Here is a 23581-nt window from a genome sequence, read left to right as displayed (position 1 = left end):
TAAAGCATCAATAGCATCCAAATTTCAAGGAGGATATAAGATACTGAGCCGATGGTATAGGACACCGGAGGTATTAAATCAGATTTACCCTCAGGTGTCAAATACTTGTTGGCGATGTCAAAAAGAAGAGGGAACACTCTTACATATTTTTTGGAATTGTGAGGGGGCTAAAGATTTCTGGAAAAGGGTATCTGAAGTGATAGAAGAAATAACGGAGATAGCACTAGGAGAGGAACCGTCGACCTATTTGCTACTAGACATACCTATGTCGATGGAGAAATACAAAAGATCCCTTGTGAGACTTTTAGTGGTTACAGCTAGATCGTGTATCCCGGTGCTTTGGAAGAGCACATGCTATCCAAGTAAAGCACAATGGTTAGCTAAAATCAAGGAAATGCAATGCATGGAGAACCTTACGGCATTCCTGGGGGAGAGGGAGGAGATGGTGAGGGAGACATGGGAGCCCTATGTGAGATGGGAGACGCGGGGGAGGGAGGACGGGGGGGGAAGACTAGGGAGGGATGACGAGGTGTGGGAGGAGAGGGGAAGGAGAGAGAAAGGGGATTTTCCTTCCTTTTTTTTTTTCTGGGCCCGGAAGAAGGGCTTGGAGGTAAGGGGGGGAGGGGGGGTTGTAGTGTCTTGAACCAGGGGAGAACACGATTAAGGGGAAGATATGATAGGATGAAGAGGGATAGAAAGGAATAACAGTGTTTGGAAATGTAAGAAATACAGTAATAGAAAACTGTTTATATTGTTTGTTGTGATACTAAACTGAGTTCAAGACAATGTAAGAGGTGAAAAATGTAAAATAAAGAATGTATAAAAAAACTATAATCGGCCAACTAATCGATTATGAAAATAATCGTTAGTTGCAGCCCTAATTGTGAAAGATAAATATTACGCCAAGTAAAATGATACCCAACATGTCACGCTCCAAAATTGCACCCGCTCGTGGAATGGCGTCAAACTTTTACCCTTAAAAATCTAGATAGATGACGTTTAAAAAATTCTATATGCTGCATCTACAGAGAAGGTCTAGGGCTAGAATCATTGCTCCAGCTCCAACGATCGCGGTGATACCTTACTTGTGTGATTTTAACACCGTTTTCATATGCGGGCGCTACTCACGTATGCGTTCACTTCTTTTTCGTTTTCTTATTTATTTTAATATTTTTTACACTGAAAAAAAAAAAAAAAATGGATCACTTTTATTCCTATTACAAGGAATGTAAACATCCCTTGTAATAGAAAAAGATCCATGACAGGTCCTCTTAAATATGAGATCTGGGGACAAAAAGACCTCAGATCCAATATTTAGACTTAAATGCAAAAAAAAAAAAAAAAATTGAAAAATTACATTTAGAAAAAAAATATTGCTTTAAGAAGCATAGGTGGAAGTGACGTTTTGACGTCACTTCCGCCCTGTTATGCTATGGGGACGGGTGGGGGCCATCTTGCCCTCACTCGTATCCGAGCTGAGGAGAGGAAAGGACCCGATCGCCTACGGTAAGCAGCAGAAGGCGCGGGAGAGGGGGTCCTCTCCCGATAACGGTGATATTGCGGCAATATACTTCATGGAGAAGCTGCAGAAAAGCATGTCATGCGTTTTTGCGGTAATTTGTGTTTTTTAATCTGCCCAACAACAAATTGGGCATAAATAAGAAAATGCAAATCGCAGCAAAATTACTGTTTTTTTTAAGGTTATTAACCGAAACAAATCGGCCAACTAATCGATTATGAAAATAATCGTTAGTTGCAGCCCTAATGTGTAAACAAAAGGCATTTTTACATCGCTCCTTTTACAATAGAGCGTCTATGTGAAATCCAAGCAATAAAAAAAGTGAATAATAATGTCAAAGGCTATAAAAGTAACTGTATACAGTATGCAGAATCTTTGCCCAGTCATCACAATGACCAGACACATCTGAATCAGCCTTTTTATCTTGGCTTGGAACAAAATCCCTCCTTAATTAACTACTAAACCCCCCGGGATGCCAGAACTCCATACCACATCACCATTAGGAAACGGCTACATTTGCACCACATGTTTTAGTAGAGCAGTCCCCACCCCACCCCACCCCCACTCTCCTCCTCCTCCAGTACAAGAACGCAGGTTTTTATTCCTATTAGGAGGAAAGAAATGATTTCTTCATAGCTCAGAATATTACCAGATCACACATACTTTTGTTGGCAGCGGACACTCATCCAGTAGCAACGTAATGACAGCTGGGCCCAGAGGATCTTCTAATGGAATGACTCTGATGAGAGACTGCACCACATCCAGCCAGCCGTTATCTGTGGCAGGAAAACAAAGGGATCAACACAATACAAAATCACTCAAATGAAAAATAAACATCCAGGTCTTGTTGACTTGGATCAGATAAAACATATGTTTATATAATAAAGATGAGTGATACAACATGGGAGGGAGAGGGAGAGGGAAAGTAAAAAAAAAAAAAAAAGAAAAAGAAAGAAAAAGAAAAAGAAAAAGAAAAAGAAAAAAAAAAAGAAAAAGTAAGAAAGAAAAAGTAAAAAAGAAAAAGAAAGAAAGAGAAAGAAAAAAGGGGTCCAAGCTGCGTATAGCAACAAGCAGCTGATGCACATTTTTAATCTAGGGAAAAAAAGGGGGGGGGGGGCAGCGGACAGTTGAAATCTACTTTTGCAGATTTTTGGTGCGACTTCAATACACATCAATGCATGAATCTGCACTTTCAAGACAGACCCGAAGTCGCACTTAAATGTGGCTTTGAAATTGAGCGATTTCAGATAAAGTCACATGATTTTAAAGCCGTTTTCAATGTGAACAAGGGCCAAGTGCCGGTTCACATATGCAAATTGGATGCGTTTTAAACCACATCTGATTTGCATGACATGTGAAATAAGAATAGTTTTTATTCAAGCTGCTCACATAATCACAGATGTATAGCATAGCATACTAGCTCATTGTAAATTACTTATACGAGAACGAAGCCCCCGCAGCCATCCTCGCCTCCCCCTTCAGCCGGCGACATTTATCCCAGAGGTTATTTCCAGGTATCGCGGCTCCGGCACAGCGATTGGCCAGAGCCGCGATGACGCCGGGAATGGCACAGTACAACTGAAGCAACGGCATGTACGTGCCATTGTTTCAGTTGGCTTAAAGCGGAGTTCCACCTAAAAATGGAACTTCTGCTTAATCCACTCCTTGCCCCCTTACATGCCACATTTGGCATGTCATTTTTTTGGGGGGGGGGGGGGGGGTTCAGGAGGAGTGGGACTTCCTGTCCCACTTCCTCCTTCCGCCGAGGGGCTGGTAAGGCGAATAGCTTATTCGCCCTATTGCAGCCCCTCCCTGTAGGCGAGCGCCTGTCCAATCGGACGGCGCTGCTCGCGCATGCGCCGTGGGTGCCCGGCCGTGAAGCCGAAAGCTGTCACCGCCGGGTGCCCACACTAGGAATGAAGACGCCGGCCGGCGAGGAGCGGAACCCCGGCCGGCGCATCGCTGGAACCGTGGAGCAGGCAAGTGTCTTTTTATTAAAAGCCAGCAGCTACACTTTTTGTAGCTGCTGACTTTTAATAAACTTGAAAACAGGCTGGAACACCCCTTTAAGTGCGCATGTGCCGCATGACGTCAGCACATGCAAATACAGGGATATCTCCTAAGCCGTGCAGGTAAGCCCAATTATAGGCTTGCACTGCTTTGATACAACTTCAACGGCACAGAGTGTAAAAAGTCGCATCCCAAAGTCGTGCGGCTTTGGGGTCGGGCTAGTGTGAACAGAGCCCAAAACATCTTTTGGGACTTTAACCCTTGGTTGTGGGTTTATAGGGTTGAGTCACATGTGCTTGGCAGCACGTGTTTGTAAAATTAGTTTGCATAAAGACCCTGATAGTACAGAAATACACCAATTCAACTGCCAGAAATGCACTTATCTCCTATTATGGGCTGACGGCACATAATTTATGAAAATGGTGGGAAACAACTGCGCTATGTTAAATTTGTACCTATGTTTGGATTGATAAGCAGCAACTAATCTGTGGACAACAGTGTGCAAAAAAGGAAAATAGTTGCGCTATACCAGAAAGATATACTGCCATAAAGGGAGCATATCCAAGGTGCAAGTTAACCTGTAAAGTAAAACTATCTTGATGGTGTATATATAAGCATGTCGCTCGCTCCGCCCAACACGTTTCGTGATAGGTCACTTCGTCTCGGGACGAAGTGGGATCACTGGAACACAGTCAAGTGGATCGTGCACGGGTGTTTTAAATAGTTACACCATCTTATGGACTTTGCTTACATCCATACTTTGGACTTATTAATCCTACGTTTTTTTGTTTTTCTTTGGTGTTTTTCAACAATTTTTCTATTATGTTATTTTTATTCATCCATGGATGGATGAGTTTTGCTGCTGATCACTGTTCACTGCAGTCAGAGCTTGTGTTTTGACTAATTATATGCCAATCACTTATGGTGACACATGTATTTGCACAATTTTTGTTATTGGTTTGTGTCATATATCACATATGTTTAATATTCATTTATATACACCATCAAGATAGCGTGTTTTACTTTACAGGTTAACTTGCACCTTGGATATGCTCCCTTTATGGCAGTATATATCTTTCTGGTATAGCGCAACTATTTATTTTCCATTTTGGCACATCATTTATGCTTCCTGAGTGTTGTCAGCCCTGCCAAATTACTTGGACCCACCTACTCTCCTATCTACACAAAACATACAGGCTAATAATTCGTAAACACTGGATACAGAAAAACTCTGAATATCTGAAAGGATCAATGGGTATTTTTATTTTTTGCCACTTATCCATTAAGGGTGTCAGTGAAAACAGACCAGTTGAGCAAGAGAAAGGGAAAGCTTTGAACTCAACCACTGTATTCGTATAAATATGTAGGAAAGTAAAATGATTGCGAAGCCCACAGTGCCATGGTTTACAAATCAATATCCAGCCGTTTGCTGGCTCCATCTTTAAAAAAACTATTTTTTATTCTCTCTCTACAGTAGTGCAGTTTTTTATTTTTTAAAAATCCTGTTTGTGCATGTGTTGAGGTTTCCAGAATTTGGCCAGCACATAAAGAGTGACGTGTGTGACATTTTGTTTAATACTTGCCCTGTGTCACATTGGTCCACTGGATAGGGGCAAGATCAATCATTACATTATAATGTATTTATCGGCGTATACCGCGCACTTTTCCCCCCCTTAAAATAAGGGGAAAATTGTGGGTGCGTGTTATACGCCGATACCCGCGCTGTGTTTGAATGCTTGCGCCGACGTATACTGAGTGCAGTACACTCGGCTACATTCGGCCAGGTTTGGCTTCGCTCGTGCTCACGCATAAACGTCACAGAGCGTGAGCACGAGCAAAGCCGAGCCTGGCCGAATGTAGTGCACTCGGTATGTCGGCGCAGGCGTTTAAACTGAGCGCGGGAAGCGGCAATTCGACGGGGAGACAGCGCGGGAGAAGCCGGGAGGACACCACTGAAGCCGCAGACGGACGCCGGACCCGACGAGGCCGCCGCACAAGACACCAAAACTGTAAGTACTAAAATGTTTGTTTTTTTACAGGAATTGCGGGTGCACATTAGGGGTGCGCGCTATACGCCGGAGCACGCAATATCCCGATAAATACGGTAATTATAGTTATTCTAAATGCTTTTTCCTAAATAAACAAAAAACAAACATGTTATACTTACATGCTCTGTACAGTGGTTTTGCATAGGGCAGCCCCGATCCTCCTCTTCTCAGGTCCCTCGCTGGCGCTCTTGGCCCCTCCCTCCTGCCCCTAGAACAAGCAGCTCTAGCAGGTTCACTCCAGAGCTGCTGCTCTGCTTGTCCATTCACACACACAGAGCTTCAGCTTGGCCCCACCCCCTCTCTCTCCTCATTGGCTCCATGGCTGTGATTGGAAGCAGCGGAAGCCATTGTTTCAACCAATGAGGGAGAGTCTCGGGAGAGACAAAGCTCTCAGGCACATTACTGGATCGAGATGGGGCTCAGGTGATGATCATGGATGCTGCACAGAGGAGGTTTTTTTACCTTCATGCATAGAATGCATGAAGGTAAAAAACCTTGGAGCCTGTAGAACGACTAAACCCCAAGGTTGGGGCGAAACTTGTTGGGTGTGTGGCTTGGATAGAGCGAGAGGAGGCTGCTTTTACCTGCAAATTACACAGTTGAAACCGGTGTGCGGCAGCTGGAAGATTTCTTTACCTCCACAGCGTGCTTTGAGCGAGGACAGACTCACTCCCAGCTTGCACCCTCATAGCAGACTCCACCTCCGAGGACTACAGTAGCCAGATTGGGGCCTCTAAGCTACATTCAGGGTCACAGCAGGCATCAGGTAGTTAGGTCATATGAACAGTGCTTTAATTTGTGCCGTCTCATATAGCTGTGTATGTTTAAACGGCATCATCCACAAAAGAAAATAAAATATATATATATATATATATATATATATATATATATATATATATATATATATATATATATATATATATATATATATATATATATATATATATATATATATATATATATATATATATATATATATATATTAGTGCTGTCAGTTAAACGCGGTATTAACGGCGTTAACACAAACCCATTTTAACGCCGTCAATTTTTTTTATCGCGCGATTAACGAGGTTCACCCTTTAAAACATTTTTTTGTTTTTGTCAGCAAGTACCTCTTAACCCTTTCACGCCGACGGGACGCATATATGCGTCCTCGGCGTTCGGGGGTTATACCGGGATGATGCCTGCAGCCGCAGGCATCATCCCGGTACCGTTGTTTAGAGCGGGCGATCGGCTATCCAAACATAACAACCGATGCGGCTAAAAGCCGCTCGGTTGTTATGCCGGAGGAGCGGGAGGGGACACCACCGTCCCCCCCCTCCCGCCGCTCTGACCGGGCCTCCCGTCCCACCGGGAGACCCGATCCTCCATCCACCGCGTTCTGTGTTCAGGCGGAGACTGACACTAAGCCGTAAACGGCTTTGATTCAGTCTCCGCATTGAAACCACGGAAGCGGCGTCATGACGTCACTTCCGGGTTTCTCGGCTGCCAATGGCGCCGGATTTAAAAAAGTACACAGTATTCAGAATCGCCGTTTTCGGCGATCTGAATACTTTGAAGTGCAAAGGAGGGCTCGGAGGTCTTTTAGACCCCGATCCCTCCATAAAGAGTACATGTCACGACCTATTGCTGTCACAAGGGATGTTTACATTCCTTGTGACAGCAATAAAAGTGATCAAAATGTAAAAAAATAAAAAAACACAATTTAATATTCTAAAAAAAAAATAAAATAAGTAAGAAAACACAAAAAAAAATTTTTAAAGGGTGAACCTCCTTAATTAAGCGCGATTAATCGTGAGTTAACTATGACATTAATGCGATTAATCGCGATTAGAAATTGTAATCGCTTGACAGCACTAATATATATATATATATATATATATATATATATATATATATATATATATATATATATATATATATATATATATATATATATATATATATATATATATATATATATATATATACATACATATATACATACACACACACACACACACAAACATACATATATACACACACACTTTTTTATTTATTACACACATACATATACTCACAAAACACAGCAGAGTATAAGAAAAGCGGAGACTAGATACCTGTTTCTGCCATTTCATGCAGCGTGATCATGGAATAGGGGGGCTCCTGGTCACTGAAAGATAATTGTTACAAAATTGATTTTAGACAAGCACAGGAAAGGATGTTCTTAATTAGACTCAATGCTTCATCATTAACATGCAGTCAATGATCCCGGGATTATGTGTTTCAAAGCAAAAGACATGCTGATGGATCAGAGTCATTCTGAACAGGAAATGATGGCAGGCGGCAGATGTTGCACAGCCAGACTATCGATTCACAACCAGCTAGTGACATAACTTCAGCAGAAGGGACAAACACCATCACCTCTGCTACAAGCTCCATGGAAGTTTATTGTAGGGATGGACAAATCCCAGAAGACAAGCAAGTCTACTGACATTGTAATCTGTATATTTGCTACTTTGTTATGATGTTCGATACTCTTAGATACAGTATGTGCTCTTTTATGTTTAACAAAAACACATTTGAACTAAAATTAGACAGTGCCTGTGTCAAAAACCTTTATTTTGCCGTTAAAGATGAATTCCAGGAATTCAGACACTTTGTGAAGGCACGCTATAAGTCGAGTCCAAAGAAGTGCATGACATGTCCTGGATCTCTCTATTATTATTTCCCTTTAAAAGGAGAAGTATGTGTTTTTTTGTTTTTATTTTGCTATTCATACTTACCCTCGGCGGATGGAGCATCAGGCTGATGCTGCCGCTGTCCCCCGGCGTCTCTGCACTGAGAACCGAGCCACCGAACACTGCCGATGGCTCGGTTCTCACTCCTCCCCGAGCAGAGCCATAATGACTGTCAGTCAACATGGCTTCTGCTCTACTTCTCAGCGCTCATTGGAGTGCCGAGCAGTGGAGGGGCGGGGAGTGGCTGTCTCAGGGGCTCGCTGAGACTGCCATCAATCAGGGCAGCTGGCGGATCCCAACTTGCACTCCTGTGACCCAGAGAAGAAGCCCAGCCTAAAAAGCTCAGGCTGGAATTTTCTATCAACAGGTTTTTTGTTTTGCTGATCTGAGAGTAGAGGCACGCAGAGCAGCTATGCCTCCCCTCCGGTATCCATTTACAGAAGCCTTTGTATTTTGTGAAGCATTTCACGTAATGCAAAGGCTTCTGTGATTGGGCAGGAGGAGGGGGAGGGCATAGCAGCTGCAGCCACGCTACTGTTGAAGATGCCGAGATCAGAATGATTAGCTACAGGGATAGCCGTCTTCTGCGAGTAGTATAAACCTGTCAGATATAGATAGAGAAAAAACTCCAGGAGCTGACATGCGCCTTGTTGAAGTCAACACATAACGTGCCTTCTCTTTTTACAAAGAAGCTGAATTCTTAGAATTTTGCTTCAGAGCTGAATTCTAGGAATTCAGTCACTTTCTATGCTAGATTCTTATGGGTCAAGTTGAACAAGGTGCATGCCAGCTTGTAGACTTGTGTCTTAGTTACAACTGAGCAGTGGTGACATACTCTGAATGGTTAATAAGATGGTCAGGTGCCCGTGGATGGCCAGTGGACAGGGTCTCTTAACTCAGCTTGACCAACTTCACATTAGTCTATGTCAGGGGTTGACAAATTTGCTTGGAATCTAGGAGCCAGCTAAAAAAGTTAGGAGCCAGAAAACGCGCCCCGTCCCGACGAGCTTGCGTGCAGAAGCGAACACATACGTGAGCAGCGCCCGCATATGTAAACGGTGTTCAAAAACCACACATGTGAGGTATCGCCGCGATTGGTAGAGCGAGAGCAATAATTCTAGCTCTAGACCTCCTCTAACTCAAAACATGCAACCTGTAGATTTTTTTAAACAACGCCTATGGAGATTTTAAAGGGTAAAAGTTTGTCGGCATTCCACGAGCGGACGCAATTTTGAAGCGTGACATGTTGGGTATGAATTTACTCGGCGTAACATTATCTTTCATAATATAAAAAAAAAATGGGGATAACTTTACTGTTGTCTTATTTTTTAATTAAAAAAAGTGTAATTTTTTCCCAAAAAAGTGCGCTTGTAAGACCGCTGCGCAAATACGGCGTGACAGAAAGTATTGCAACGATCGCCATTTTATTCTCTAGGGTGTTAGGATAAAAAATATATATAATGTTTGGGGGTTCTAATTAGAGGGAAGAAGATGGCAGTGAAAAATTACATTAGAATTGCTGTTTAACTTGTAATGCTTAACTTGTAATACCAACGGCCACCACCAGATGGCGCCAGCTCACACATCTGGTGGTAACAACTTGTAATACCAACGGCTCACCACCAGATGGCGCCAGCTCACACATCTGGTGGTAACAACTTGTAATACCAACGGCTCACCACCAGATGGCGACAGCCCCCCCCCCCTTCCAAGCCAAGTCGCCAGGACCCCATTTCTAGTCGCCATGGCGACCGGGATTTGTCGAGCCCTGGGCTGAATGATAGACTTCTGTTGAACAGGGAAGACCATAGATTGAAATACTGCTGGTTCCTGCTGAACTGACTGAATTTGGATCTATGGCCAGCTTAAAAATCTGGCTGCGAATTATAAAAATAAAAAAAATAAAAAGTTATACCAAACGGGGCCCAAGTCTTCAAAATTTTTCAAACAAATTTTTGATTAAAGTTAAAATCATTATGCACACAATCAGACTGAAACATGGGCACTGCCAGCGCACAGCAGGAGCAATTTTCCTGCATGACCAAGAATCACTGTACCGTGACTGACTGGCCTTTGGAACAAAGCGCTTTTAATCTGAATAGTTACACAAGCTGTAGGGATGAACAGCTGCTGCTTAGAAAAACTTAGCACCCATTGAACATATAAGCACCCCAGGTAGTTCATTTCACTTCTATTTGTTCCCAAGTAAGAGAGTACAAATCGAGAATAAACCATGCGGCTCTGCCCCTAATCTCTGTAACTACGGATCCCAAGAATAAAAATACAGATATTATTAACCACCTGCCCACCAAAGTGCAGTTGCTTCAGAGCTTAGTAATGAGGGGGGAGCTCTGAGGAGTTCCATCATCCAACCATGTGCAAGCAAAATGCGTTTATTATTTTATTTTCCTTGCATGCGATTGGGTTTTCTTTGTAAGGTGAAGTTTTACCCAATTTACTAAGCTCTGGAGCAACTGCATATGCAAAAGCGCACAGTCTATTTGCCTTTAGTAAATCAACCCTATAAAACTTTGGCACGGACCCATTAACCGGTTCCCGATCGGCTTACGCAAATTTACTGAGGCAGAACGGCTCTCCTGGGCGAAATCCCGTACATATATACGGCTTTGCTCAGGAGAGCCACCAGAGTGCGTGCGCGCCGGCTGCACAGCAGGGAACCCGATGCACGTGTCCGGCACGCATGAGCAGCAGCACGGGGGTTTGTGTGTGTAAACACACAAATCCCTGTGAGGTCAGAGGAGAGAAGACAGATCACGTGTTTCTACAAAGTCGAGCTGGGTGATTTTTTTATAGAATTTACAATTCAAATTTTTATTTTATTTATTGATTTATTTTTTTATGGACACCGCGCCGGTCCTGAGGAGCTGCGGGCAGGAGTTTTTAGGCGAAGCCACGGCTTCGGCCTAGTCCGCGGCGTCTGGCCTCGCAGACTAGGCCAAAGCCTCGCCTAAAAACTCCTGCCTGAAGGTCCTCAGGACCGGCGCGGCGTCAGTGTCAGCGCCGGTCCTGTAAAAAAAAAAAAAAAAAATATAATAATAATCATAATAATAATAATAATAATAATAATAATAAAATATATATAATTTTTTTTTTTTTTAAATATCAAACAACTCGATTTTATCAAACAACTCGATTTTTTTTAAATATGAATCGATTTGACCTACCAACTCGATTTTAAAATCAATTTTTTTCCCAGCCCTACTACAAGGTAGAAACCACAATCTGTCATCTCTCCTAGTGAGTCCCATCCCCCCACATTAAGAGCACACAATAGGGAACACAGTTAACCCCTTGATCGCCCCCTAACCCTTTCCCTGCCAGTGACATTTACATAGCAATCAGTGCATATTTATAGCACCGATCGCCTTGTAAACGTCAATGGTCCCAAAAATGTGTCAAACGTATCCAACCTGTCTGCTGCAACATCGCAATACCGCTAAAAATTGCAGATCCCTGCCATTACTAGTAAAATAATAATAAAAACACTATATAAATGCCATAAATCTTTCTCAATGTTTGTAGACGCTATCATTTTTGCGCAAACCAATCAATATACGCCTATTGCGATATTTCGTTTTTTTTTTTTACTTGTCGCTCTTCTTTTGTTTAAAGGGCAAAAAATAAAAACCACAGGAGGTGATCAAATACCACCAAAAGATTTTGACGTAGTTGCACGACGAACACTGTGTACAATGTTATTGTATTTACCTGCTAAACTCAATAAAAACTGATTGAAAAAAAAAGAAAAAAAAAAAAAAACACAAAAAGAAAGCTCTATTTGTGGGGAAAAAAAAAATTACGTCAATTTTGTTTGGGTACTGCATCGCACAATTGTTAGTTAAAACGATGCAGTGCGGAATCGCAAAAACTGGCAGGGTCCTTTACCTGCCTAAAGGTCCGGGTCTTAAGTGGTTAAAGCAGCACAGTGCCGAATAGCAAAAAATAGCCTGTCATAAAGGGAGTAAAACTTTATGGAGGGCAAAAATATATATATATATATATATATATATATATATATATATATATATATATATATATATATATATATATATATATATATATATTTTTTTTTTTTGTATTATTAAAAAAAAAAAACACAACACAGAGTGGTGCTGTGATTCTTTATTAGCACTAAAGATTTTTCAGGACAAGCTTTTGGAGGACTACTATAAAAATGATCTGTTATTGCACTAACACAGCTACAATAGCCTTCTGTGCGATTTATAGAAAAATAAAGTGTGTAGTTATGTGGCCAATGAACAGCATGAAGCTTAAACTTACTTGTCCACCAGCGTTCTGATGACAGCCAGAGTATCCAGCACCAGGCCGTCTACATTAGGTTTTTTCCTCCGAGGCTCGTGTGGCCCCCGACCTCTCCTCGGAGGCCTCACCGGGTCCCTTGGGCGGTTTCTGGCTTCGCTGACAGGTGTGATGCGGTTTTCAGTTTGTTGGCTCGGGGAATCTACATTGTCCTCCAGTCCACTCTCTTCTCTGCACACACAGGTATTTCCCATGTTTCTGGTCCCTGACTGTTCATTTACACGGACTGTACGGCGCCCAAAACGGAACAGAAAACCTTGGAGAAGGCTTCTGCTGGTGTAAAAAGCAATCCAAGCGAGCACAATCATCTAGAACGTTGAATATTTTTTGACTTCATGTCCAGGAATTCTAGTTTTCGCCATGGTCCTCTAAAAATTCAAGTTCTCCGGTATTCAGCGCTGGACATTATCTGGGGCAAAGATCCATATCACACAAACTGGTCTATATATAAAATAGAAAAAATAATAATTAGAGGGTGTAAGTAGACATAAAACCATACAGAACACTTCTGTGCATTATTTAACATTGCAAGTATGTCATAGATCGGGGATATGCAATTAGCGGAGCTCCAGCTGTTGCAAAACTACAAGTCCCATCATGCCTCTTCCTCTGGGTGTCATGCTTGTGGCTGTCAGAGTCTTGCTATGCCTCATGGGACTTGTAGTTCTGCAACAGCTGGAGGTCCGCTAAATGAATATCCTTGTCATAGATCTTTTAAAGGCTTGAAGGCAATGAACACATTTCTCCAATGAGCTTTGTCTAACGGTACATAGGCACATAACTAGATGAACCCGCAGAAAAATCCATCATGGAAGAAATACCAGGGTTGTCACTCTCTACTTCTTTCTGAAAATGCCAACAGACTGGCTGTTATGCCAGGCAGTCCTACTCATGTCAATTGGAACGCGGCCGCTGCTCCCAGTCTGACAGCCATGGGAGTGCGCACTTGGGGCCGTGTACCCAAACAGCTGTCAAACTGGAAGCAGCGGCCATGTCCGTGCAGCCTCTGCAGCCCAATTGACACCAATAGGACTGCCTGCATGGAACACCTGGGCATCCCTGTGTGGGCAAAAAAAAAAAAAAAAAAAAAAAGGGAGCTATACGCAAGGAAGATTTGTACTCCGCATTAAAGGGGTGGTACCCCCTTAAAACAAAATTTCTAACAATACATTGAGAAGACTGCTTACACTGCGGGTAGGCTGGCTTTTTTTTTTTTTTTTTTCGTACATACCTCGATATCGCTGTTTCATCCCTCGACTTCCGGGTATGAGTCTTGTGGCGGTGGGCGATCCTAGTTGATTGACGTTCCTCCGACCGACGCATACTTGACGTCACGACTTTCCGAAAGAAGCCGAACGTCGCTGCGCAGGCGCCGTATAGAGCCGACTCTATACAGCGCCTGCGCAATGATGTTCGGCTTCTGTCGGAAAGTCGTGACGCGCAGTATGCGCCGGTTGAAGGAACGTCAATCAACTAGGTCCAGCAAGACTCATACCCGGAAGCCGAGGGATGAAACAGCGATATGATCGAGGTATGTACGAGAAAAAAATAAAAAATAAAAAAAGCCAGCCTACCCGCAGTGTAAGCAGTCTTCCGAATGTATTGTTAGAAATTTGTTTTAGGGGGAACCACCCCTTTAAATTTATTTTCTTGGAGTCCATTGTGAGACACAGGAACTTATATGGCTCCTCAACATGGAGTGGAGTCTGCGAGTAGATCCCCTGCTGATCAGAGCCGATTGACATGGATGTCATGCAGAGTAGACACGGGCAAACCTCAGGGAGCTCTATAAGTGGCTCGGGAATAGAAAAAATAAAAAAGTTAATGTCATTCTAAAAGACTCCCCTTAAAGGGTCACTAAAGGAAAACATTTTTTTTGCTGAAATGACTGTTTACAGGGTATAGAGACATAAAAGTTAACTGATTCCTTTTAAAAATGATTAAAAATAGATTATATTCAATCATATAATGTGCCTCTAGTTTCACTTTCGGTTTTAAACTGGTTTCATGTTTATGTGAAGTAAAGAGACCCACAGAACAAAAACAAACAAATCCAGGGCAGTGTTTTTGTTTTTAAAATGAATCTGATTGGTTCTGAGGAGTTTTAGACACACAGTAATAACAGCTTAGACCACCGTGAAAATCTCCCAGTACCATGGTTATAAGGAGCCAGACAACCAGGAAGTGTGGAGATCACAGCAGAATTACAGCTACTTCAAAGCAAAAACGAACAATAAGGACATGAAACCAGTACTGCAGTAAGGTAAAGGAAGCTATTTAGCTAAAAAAAAAAAAAAAAAATCCTTTAGTGATCCTATAAAATTAAGCCCTTCAGCGGTGCAATGTCCAGGCTGAGACAAAGACAAAATCCCCAGGGCAGTGATGGTGAACCTTGGCACCCCAGATGTTATGGAACTACATTTCCCATGATGCTCATGCACACTGCAGTGTAGTTGAGCATCATGGGAAATGTAGTTCCAAAACATCTGGGGTGCCAAGGTTCACCATCACTGCTCTAGGGCCTCTGCTATATATATATATATATATATATATATATATATATATATATATATATATATATATTAGGGCTGTTACTGATTAAAATTTTTGTGTTCGATTAATCGTTTTTTTTTTTAATCGATTAATCGACTAATTTCGATTAATTAACGCACATACAGATACAACTACTTTTAGCTGATCTCCTTGCATTGCAACTCTGCATTAGTCAGTGGTAAATGTGGTATACACTATATACAATCCCTCGCCACTAGTTGGTTTCCACAATCCATGACTTCCCCCCCATACCGTAATATCCACATCTCCCGCCCCCATACTGTAATATCCACATCTTCCCCCCATACCGTAATATCCACATCTCCCCCCCATACTGCAAGAATATACACATCTGCCCCCCATACTGTAATATACACATCTGCCCCCATGCTGCAAGAATATACACATCTGCCCCCATGCTGCAAGAATATACACATGTACATTACAGCATGGGGGCAGATGTGTATATTCTTGCAGTATGGGGGCAGATGTGTATATTAACCTCTTCCATACAGGGCAGTTATACACCCATCCATACCAGGCCTATTCTGGCACTTCTCTCCTACATGTACAAATCATAATTTTTTTGCTAGAAAATTACGCAGAACCCCCAAACATTATATATGTTTTTTTAGCAGACACCATAGGGAATAAAACGACGGTCATTGAAACCTTTTATCTTGCACGGTATTTGCGCAATAATTTTTCAAACGCCTTTTTTTTGGAAAAAAATTGTTTCATGAATTAAAAAAATTTAAAAACAGTAAAGTTAGCCCAATTTTTTTGTAAAATAGGAAAGATGATGTTACACCGAGTAAATAGATATCTAACATGTCACGCTTTAAAATTGCGCACACTCATGGAATGGCGCCAAACTTCGGTACTTAAAAATCTCCATAGGCAACGATTTGAACATTTTTACAGGTTACCAGTTTAGATTTACAGAGGAGATCTAGTGCTAGAATTGTTGCTGGCACTCTAACGCACGCGGCGATACCTCACATGTGTGGTTTAAACGGCGTTTACATATGTCGGCGGGACTTGCGTGTGCGTTCGCTTCTGCGCGCAAGCTACCGGGGACAGGGGCGTTAAAAAAATAAATTTTATTTCATTTTTTTTTTTTATATATTTATTTCTTTTTTTACACTTTTTTTTTTAATTTTTTTTTTTTTTTTGATCACTTTTATTCCTATTACAAGGAATGTAAACATCCCTTGTAATAGGAATGTGTGTGACAGGTACTCTTTATGGAGAGATGCGGGGTCAATAAGACCCCACATCTCTCCTACTGGCTCGAAAGCATGAAATCGCTGAAAAAAATTCACCGATCTCATGCTTGCTGTTGCTTAGCAGCCGCAATCGCGGCTTTGTTTACTTACGGGGACCCGGGCGTGACGTCATCACATCGCGCCCGGGTCCTCCGACGGTCATAGAGATGACTGGTGACCATCTGGTCACCAGTCATCTCTATGCTTCCTGCGCGCGCCGGACGATTCGTTCTCCGGGCCCCCGATGGCACGGGAGAGCCCGGAGAAGCACCGGATGGCGGCGGGAGGGGGGGGATGTCCCCTCCCGCCGCCTGTAAGAACGATCTAGCGGCGGAACCGCCGCTATGATCGTTCTTACGTTGTGCAGAATCGCCGGCAGTTTAGAAGGATATCTGAATGATGCCTCTAGCTGCAGGCATCATTCAGATATCCCCCCCACAAAGCCCAGGACGTCATATGACGTCCACTCTGAACGGCAGAGGTTCTTTGTGGACGTCATTTTACTATGGGCCGGTAGGGAAGTGGTTAAAGCATGGGGGAAGATGTGTATATTACAGCATCTGCCCCCATGCTGTAATATCCACATCTGCCCCCATGTTTTAATATCCACATCTGCCCCCATGTTTTAATATCCACATCTGCCCCCATGTTTTAATATACACATCTGCCCCCATGTTTTAATATACACATCTGCCCCCATGTTTTAATATCCACATCTCCCCCCATGTTTTAATATCCACATCTGTCCCCATACTGCAAGAATACACATACACCGGCTCATAAGTATAAATTAAGCATCTGCCCCCATACTCCAGGAATATATACATCTGCCCTCATAATGTTACCACACACAGTATGGTTGTCCACTCTTACCTGACTATACATCAGGCAGACAGACCCTCCGCAGAGTAGCTGATGGACACGTGCGGTGCGCAAGGGAAGATGATATAAGCCGGCAGGCGAGTGATGATGACGTCAGCGCGCCGCTACTCAGCTGCCGCCGGGTGGACTAAGATGGCCGCGGCTCCGGAGCTAGGCCGAAGTCGCGGCCTTTCCTATGGGCTCACTCCGCGGATCTTCCTCGATCAAATTTTTTTTAATCGATCAAAGAAATTAACGATTAATCGACCGATTAATCGTTAATTTCCGCAGCCCTAATATATATATATATATATATATATATATATATATATATATATATATATATATATATATAAAATGTTTCCGGGTTCTAACAAATTTTCGAACAAAAAACATACTGATTTACATGTAAACAAGAGTGTCAGAAAAAGGCCTGAACGTCAAGTGGTTAAAAAAAAAACTGATAGGTGGGCACTGAGGGACACCGATTACTGGTGGTGGCATTGCTGGGCATCACTGTTTTTACTACTGTACTATTATGGTGCCAGTCAGTGCCCATTTGTGGGCACTGATTGGCATATTTTTGGCATGTTTTGGAACATATGGATGGCCATGGGGGATGTACCTGGCCATCCACATGTTGAAGGCTTCCCTGGTGGTCCAGTGTGGGCATCCGAGGGGGGCTGTGCTGATGAATAATCAGCACAAACCCCCCCATCAGGAGAGCACCGATCGGCTCTCCTCTACTCGCGTCTGTCAGACATGAGTGAGGAAGAGCCGATCAACGGCTCTTCCTGTTTACATTGTGATTGGACACGGCTGATCACGTGGTAAAGAGCCTCCGTCGGAGTCTCTTTACCGAGATCGGTGTAGCAGTGTGTCAGACTGACACACCCTGATGCGCACCCCCAAGGGCACGCGGCGGCTGTTATCCTGCAGGACGTCAATAGACGTCCAGTCAGGATAACAGAACCACTTCCCAGACGTCAATATGCTATTGACCGGGCGAGAAGTGGTTAAGCACCATTGGTGTTTTTATTTTTACGAACCTACCATGGCCGCCACACCTGAGAGATGAGGGCTCCTCCCTACAGGAAACACAATCAACTGACAGCTTGTTACAAGTCCCCACCCTTCCCCTTGATCCCCAGTATGTAATAAAGTAACCCTGAACTGGTTCACAAGGGACATGGCTCCATATAGGTACTTACCACCTAGTGTTTATCTTTCCCTCAACATAGGGCGGGAAGTAGGCCCGCCGTCCTGGAAGGTTCGTAGAAATACCGTTACCGGTAAATCTAACGTAGGTTTTCTCCGATCACCTTCCAGGGCGGCACACCTGAGAGGATAATTAAGTAAACACAGGCCTACCTTCAGGGTGGGACCACAGCTTGTAGGACCTTCCGACCGAAAGGCAAGTCTTGCTGTGACAGCATTTCTACACGATGGCGCTTCAGGAAAGTATGATGACTGGACCAGGTGGCCGCACTGCGGATTTCCCCCCCGGAGGCCCCCGCTTTCTCAGCCCAGGAAGCTGCTAGTGATCTGGTTGAATGAGCTTTGACTTTAGCTGTGGCTGGAATCCCAGAGCACTCATAAGCCCTGGAGATCGCTTCTCTGATCCTTCTGGAGACTGAGGCTTTAGAGGCCTCAAGTCCTTCCTGGGCCCAGCATACAAAATTACTAGATGATTGGATCTCCAAAAACCCTTTGTTCTCTCTAGATAGTTAAGGAGACACCTTCTTACATCCTGACAATGAAATGTATTTTCTCTCATTTTTTGGTTTATCACAAAAGGACGGCAATATTATGTCTCGCGTCCTATCAAATAAGGATGCTACCTTTGGTAGGTACAAGGGATCTGCCTGAGTGGCTCGCTGTGTTTGGGAGAAACACAAATCAATACTGGGGATCAAGGGGAAGTGTGGGGACTTATAACAAGCTGTCAATTGATTGTGTTTCCTGTAGGGAACCAACGATGGGCCGCACCGGGCGCGCAGGAGCCAGCCATGGGCCGCACCGGAGCCAGCCATGGGCCGCACCGGGCGCGCAGGAGCCAGCCATGGGCCGCACCGGGCGCGCAGGAGCCAACGATGGCCAGCACCGGGCGCGCAGGAAGCCAACCATGGCCAGCACCGGGCGCGCAGGAAGCCAACCATGGCCAGCACCGGGCGCGCAGGAAGCCAACCATGGCCAGCACCGGGCTCGCAGGAAGCCAACCATGGCCAGCACCGGGCGCGCAGGAAGCCAACCATGGCCAGCACCGGGCTCGCAGGAAGCCAACCATGGCCAGCACCGGGCTCGCAGAAAGCCAACCATGGCCAGCACCGGGCTCGCAGGAAGCCAACCATGGCCAGCACCGGGCGCGCAGGAAGCCAACCATGGCCAGCACCGGGCGCGCAGGAAGCCAACCATGGCCAGCACCGGGCGCGCAGGAAGCCAACCATGGCCAGCACCGGGCGCGCAGGAAGCCAACCATGGCCAGCACCGGGCGCGCAGGAAGCCAACCATGGCCAGCACCGGGCGCGCAGGAAGCCAACCATGGCCAGCACCCGGCGCGCAGGAAGCCAACCATGGGCCGCAACCCGGCGCGCAGGAAGCCAGCCATGGGCCGCAACCCGGCGCGCAGGAAGCCAGCCATGGGCCGCAACCCGGCGCGCAGGAAGCCAGCCAGGGGCCGCGCAGGAGCCAACGATGGCCAGCACCGGGCGCGCAGGAGCCAACGATGGCCAGCACCGGGCGCGCAGGAGCCAACGATGGCCAGCACCGGGCGCGCAGGAGCCAACGATGGCCAGCACCGGGCGCGCAGGAGCCAACGATGGCCAGCACCGGGCGCGCAGGAGCCAACGATGGCCGCAACCGGGCGCGCAGGAGCCAACGATGGCCGCAACCGGGCGCGCAGGAGCCAACGATGGCCGCAACCGGGCGCGCAGGAGCCAACGATGGCCGCAACCGGGCGCGCAGGAGCCAACGATGGCCGCAACCGGGCGCGCAGGAGCCAACGATGGCCGCAACCGGGCGGGCAGAAGCCAACCATGGGCCGCAACCGGGCGGGCAGAAGCCAACCATGGGCCGCAACCGGGCGCGCAGAAGCCAGCCATGGGCCGCAACCGGGCGCGCAGAAGCCAGCCATGGGCCGCAACCGGGCGCGCAGAAGCCAGCCATGGGCCGCAACCGGGCGCGCAGAAGCCAGCCATGGGCCGCAACCGGGCGCGCAGAAGCCAGCCATGGGCCGCAACCGGGCGCGCAGAAGCCAGCCATGGGCCGCAACCGGGCGCGCAGAAGCCAGCCATGGGCCGCAACCGGGCGCGCAGGAGCAAACGATGGGCCGCAACGGGCGCGCAGGAGCAAACGATGGGCCGCAACGGGCGCGCAGGAGCAAACGATGGGCCGCAACGGGCGCGCAGGAGCAAACCATGGCCCAGCAATGGCCCGCACCGGAGCCAACCATGGGGCGCGCAGGAGCCAGCGATGGGCCGCACCGGGCGCGCAGGAGCCAGCGATGGGCCGCACCGGGCGCGCAGGAGCCAGCGACGGGCCGCACCGGGCGCGCAGGAGCCAGCGATGGGCCGCACCGGGCGCGCAGGAGCCAGCGATGGGCCGCACCGGGCGCGCAGGAGCCAGCGATGGGCCGCACCGGGCGCGCAGGAGCCAGCGATGGGCCGCTACGGGCGCGCAGGAGCCAGCGATGGGCCGCTACGGGCGCGCAGGAGCCAGCGATGGGCCGCACCGGGCGCGCAGGAGCCAGCGATGGGCCGCACCGGGCGCGCAGGAGCCAGCGATGGGCCGCTACGGGCGCGCAGGAGCCAGCCATGGGCCGCTACGGGCGCGCAGGAGCCAGCCATGGGCCGCTACGGGCGCGCAGGAGCCAGCCATGGGCCGCTACGGGCGCGCAGGAGCCAGCCATGGGCCGCTACGGGCGCGCAGGAGCCAGCCATGGGCCGCTACGGGCGCGCAGGAGCCAGCCATGGGCCGCTACGGGCGCGCAGGAGCCAGCCATGGGCCGCAACCGGGCGCGCAGGAGCCAGCCATGGGCCGCAACCGGGCGCGCAGGAGCCAGCCATGGGCCGCAACCGGGCGCGCAGAAGCCAGCCATGGGCCGCAACCGGGCGCGCAGAAGCCAGCCATGGGCCGCAACCGGGCGCGCAGAAGCCAGCCATGGGCCGCAACCGGGCGCGCAGAAGCCAGCCATGGGCCGCAACCGGGCGCGCAGAAGCCAGCCATGGGCCGCAACCGGGCGCGCAGAAGCCAGCCATGGGCCGCAACCGGGCGCGCAGAAGCCAGCCATGGGCCGCAACCGGGCGCGCAGAAGCCAGCCATGGGCCGCAACCGGGCGCGCAGAAGCCAGCCATGGGCCGCAACCGGGCGCGCAGAAGCCAGCCATGGGCCGCAACCGGGCGCGCAGAAGCCAGCCATGGGCCGCAACCGGGCGCGCAGAAGCCAGCCATGGGCCGCAACCGGGCGCGCAGGAGCAAACGATGGGCCGCAACGGGCGCGCAGGAGCAAACGATGGGCCGCAACGGGCACGCAGGAGCAAACGATGGGCCGCAACGGGCGCGCAGGAGCAAACGATGGGCCGCAACGGGCGCGCAGGAGCAAACGATGGCCCAGCAATGGCCCGCACCGGAGCCAACCATGGGGCGCGCAGGAGCCAGCGATGGGCCGCACCGGGCGCGCAGGAGCCAGCGATGGGCCGCTACGGGCGCACAGGAGCCAGCGATGGGCCGCTACGGGCGCACAGGAGCCAGCGATGGGCCGCTACGGGCGCACAGGAGCCAGCGATGGGCCGCTACGGGCGCGCAGGAGCCAGCGATGGGCCGCTACGGGCGCGCAGGAGCCAGCGATGGGCCGCTACGGGCGCGCAGGAGCCAGCGATGGGCCGCTACGGGCGCGCAGGAGCCAGCGATGGGCCGCTACGGGCGCGCAGGAGCCAGCGATGGGCCGCTACGGGCGTGCAGGAGCCAGCGATGGGCCGCTACGGGCGCGCAGGAGCCAGCGATGGGCCGATACGGGCGCGCAGGAGCCAGCGATGGGCCGATACGGGCGCGCAGGAGCCAGCGATGGGCCGATACGGGCGCGCAGGAGCCAGCGATGGGCCGATACGGGCGCGCAGGAGCCAACGATGGGCCGCTACGGGCGCGCAGGAGCCAACGATGGGCCACACTGATTATGATTTAAATTGTGTCAGAACTGCCGATTACTAGCTCTCCTCTCCTCACGCTGTGATAGCACGTCAGGAAAGTACTGCCGATAACCAGCAAGTCTGTTTACAATGTGATTGGACATAGCTGATCACATGGTAAAGGGCCACTGTGATTGGCTCTTTACTTCGATCTGCATTCAGCTGTGTCTGGTGGAAAGCACACCCCGGGGGCGTGGTTCTAGGAGGACATCAATATACGCCCCCCCAGAATGAATCAATCACATGGTTGGCAACCAGCTGCCTGGCGCCCAGAAGGCTTCTGGCAATCTTTTAGAGCAATTTCGTTCTTCTATTGGATCGGATGACATGGACCAACCTTCACCCCCCATGTGTATCAGTGAGCCTTGGTCCTCACCGCTTTTCCTTCCATGGACACGATTGGTCGGTCCTGACCACGCACATCCCACAAGACCCGTCATCCAGACATTACAGATTGGTCAGAGTCACTCAAGTCTTTACACTTGCTCATATTTTTTCTGCTATCAACTTCAGGGACAACATGTTCACTTCCTGTTCCTGCCTAATATATCAGGTGCCATTGTAATGAGATAATAATGTTCACTTTACCTGTTGGTGGTCAGAATGTTATGGCTGAGGGGTGTGTAATGTATGGGCAGCCCAGTGACACCCCCTCCCCCCCATAGTGACAGATCGTCATCACCTATGATCCCTGTATACCGGATCCCCAGTGTCCCAGTCACACCATTATACATATAATAATAATCCTTCTCCCCCACGTGATGTGGGATGGCAGAGACATCAGACAAAGGACACAATGACGGGCAGGGCTCAGCCACGCTGCCAGGCGCTCCGCACACCTCCGGGCTCCTGTCACCACCATACGGGGCCCCTTCTCTTACCGTTACCAGGCTCCTCCACACCTCCGCGCACTTCCTGTTTCCTTCCCTTCTTCTTCTGTTGCTCAAGCCGAGACCAATCCCGGAGTGACGACCCGGGAAGTAAGCTGAGACTTCTGCGCATGCTCACCAGCCCTTTTTTTTTTTTTTTTTTTAATTTCTCCGAGTCTCGCACAGCCTTGAAGCCGAGGCGGCCATCTT

The 23581-nt window shown here is 47.7% G+C and overlaps 1 protein-coding gene across 1 annotated transcript in view; it reads right to left on the bottom strand.

The window, feature by feature from the left end:
- The window catches only part of RSPRY1 (ring finger and SPRY domain containing 1), a 47905-nt gene extending 24384 nt beyond the window's left edge, over positions 1–23521 (bottom strand). The window contains exons 1-4 of the mRNA XM_040329162.1: positions 23384–23521; positions 12600–13079; positions 7677–7729; positions 2183–2295 (exon numbers count right to left, since the gene is read on the bottom strand). Coding sequence (XP_040185096.1) covers positions 2183–2295; positions 7677–7729; positions 12600–12946 — 513 coding nt within the window. The 5' untranslated portion in view covers positions 12947–13079; positions 23384–23521. The remainder of the gene's footprint in view (positions 1–2182; positions 2296–7676; positions 7730–12599; positions 13080–23383) is intronic.
- Between the last annotated feature and the right edge of the window lie 60 nt (positions 23522–23581).

Source organism: Rana temporaria, chromosome 11, assembly GCF_905171775.1.
Source record: "Rana temporaria chromosome 11, aRanTem1.1, whole genome shotgun sequence".
Taxonomy (NCBI): Eukaryota; Metazoa; Chordata; class Amphibia; order Anura; family Ranidae; genus Rana; species Rana temporaria.
The sequence above is the reverse complement of the archived record's forward strand: the minus strand, read 5'-3'. Positions and strand labels throughout refer to the sequence as shown.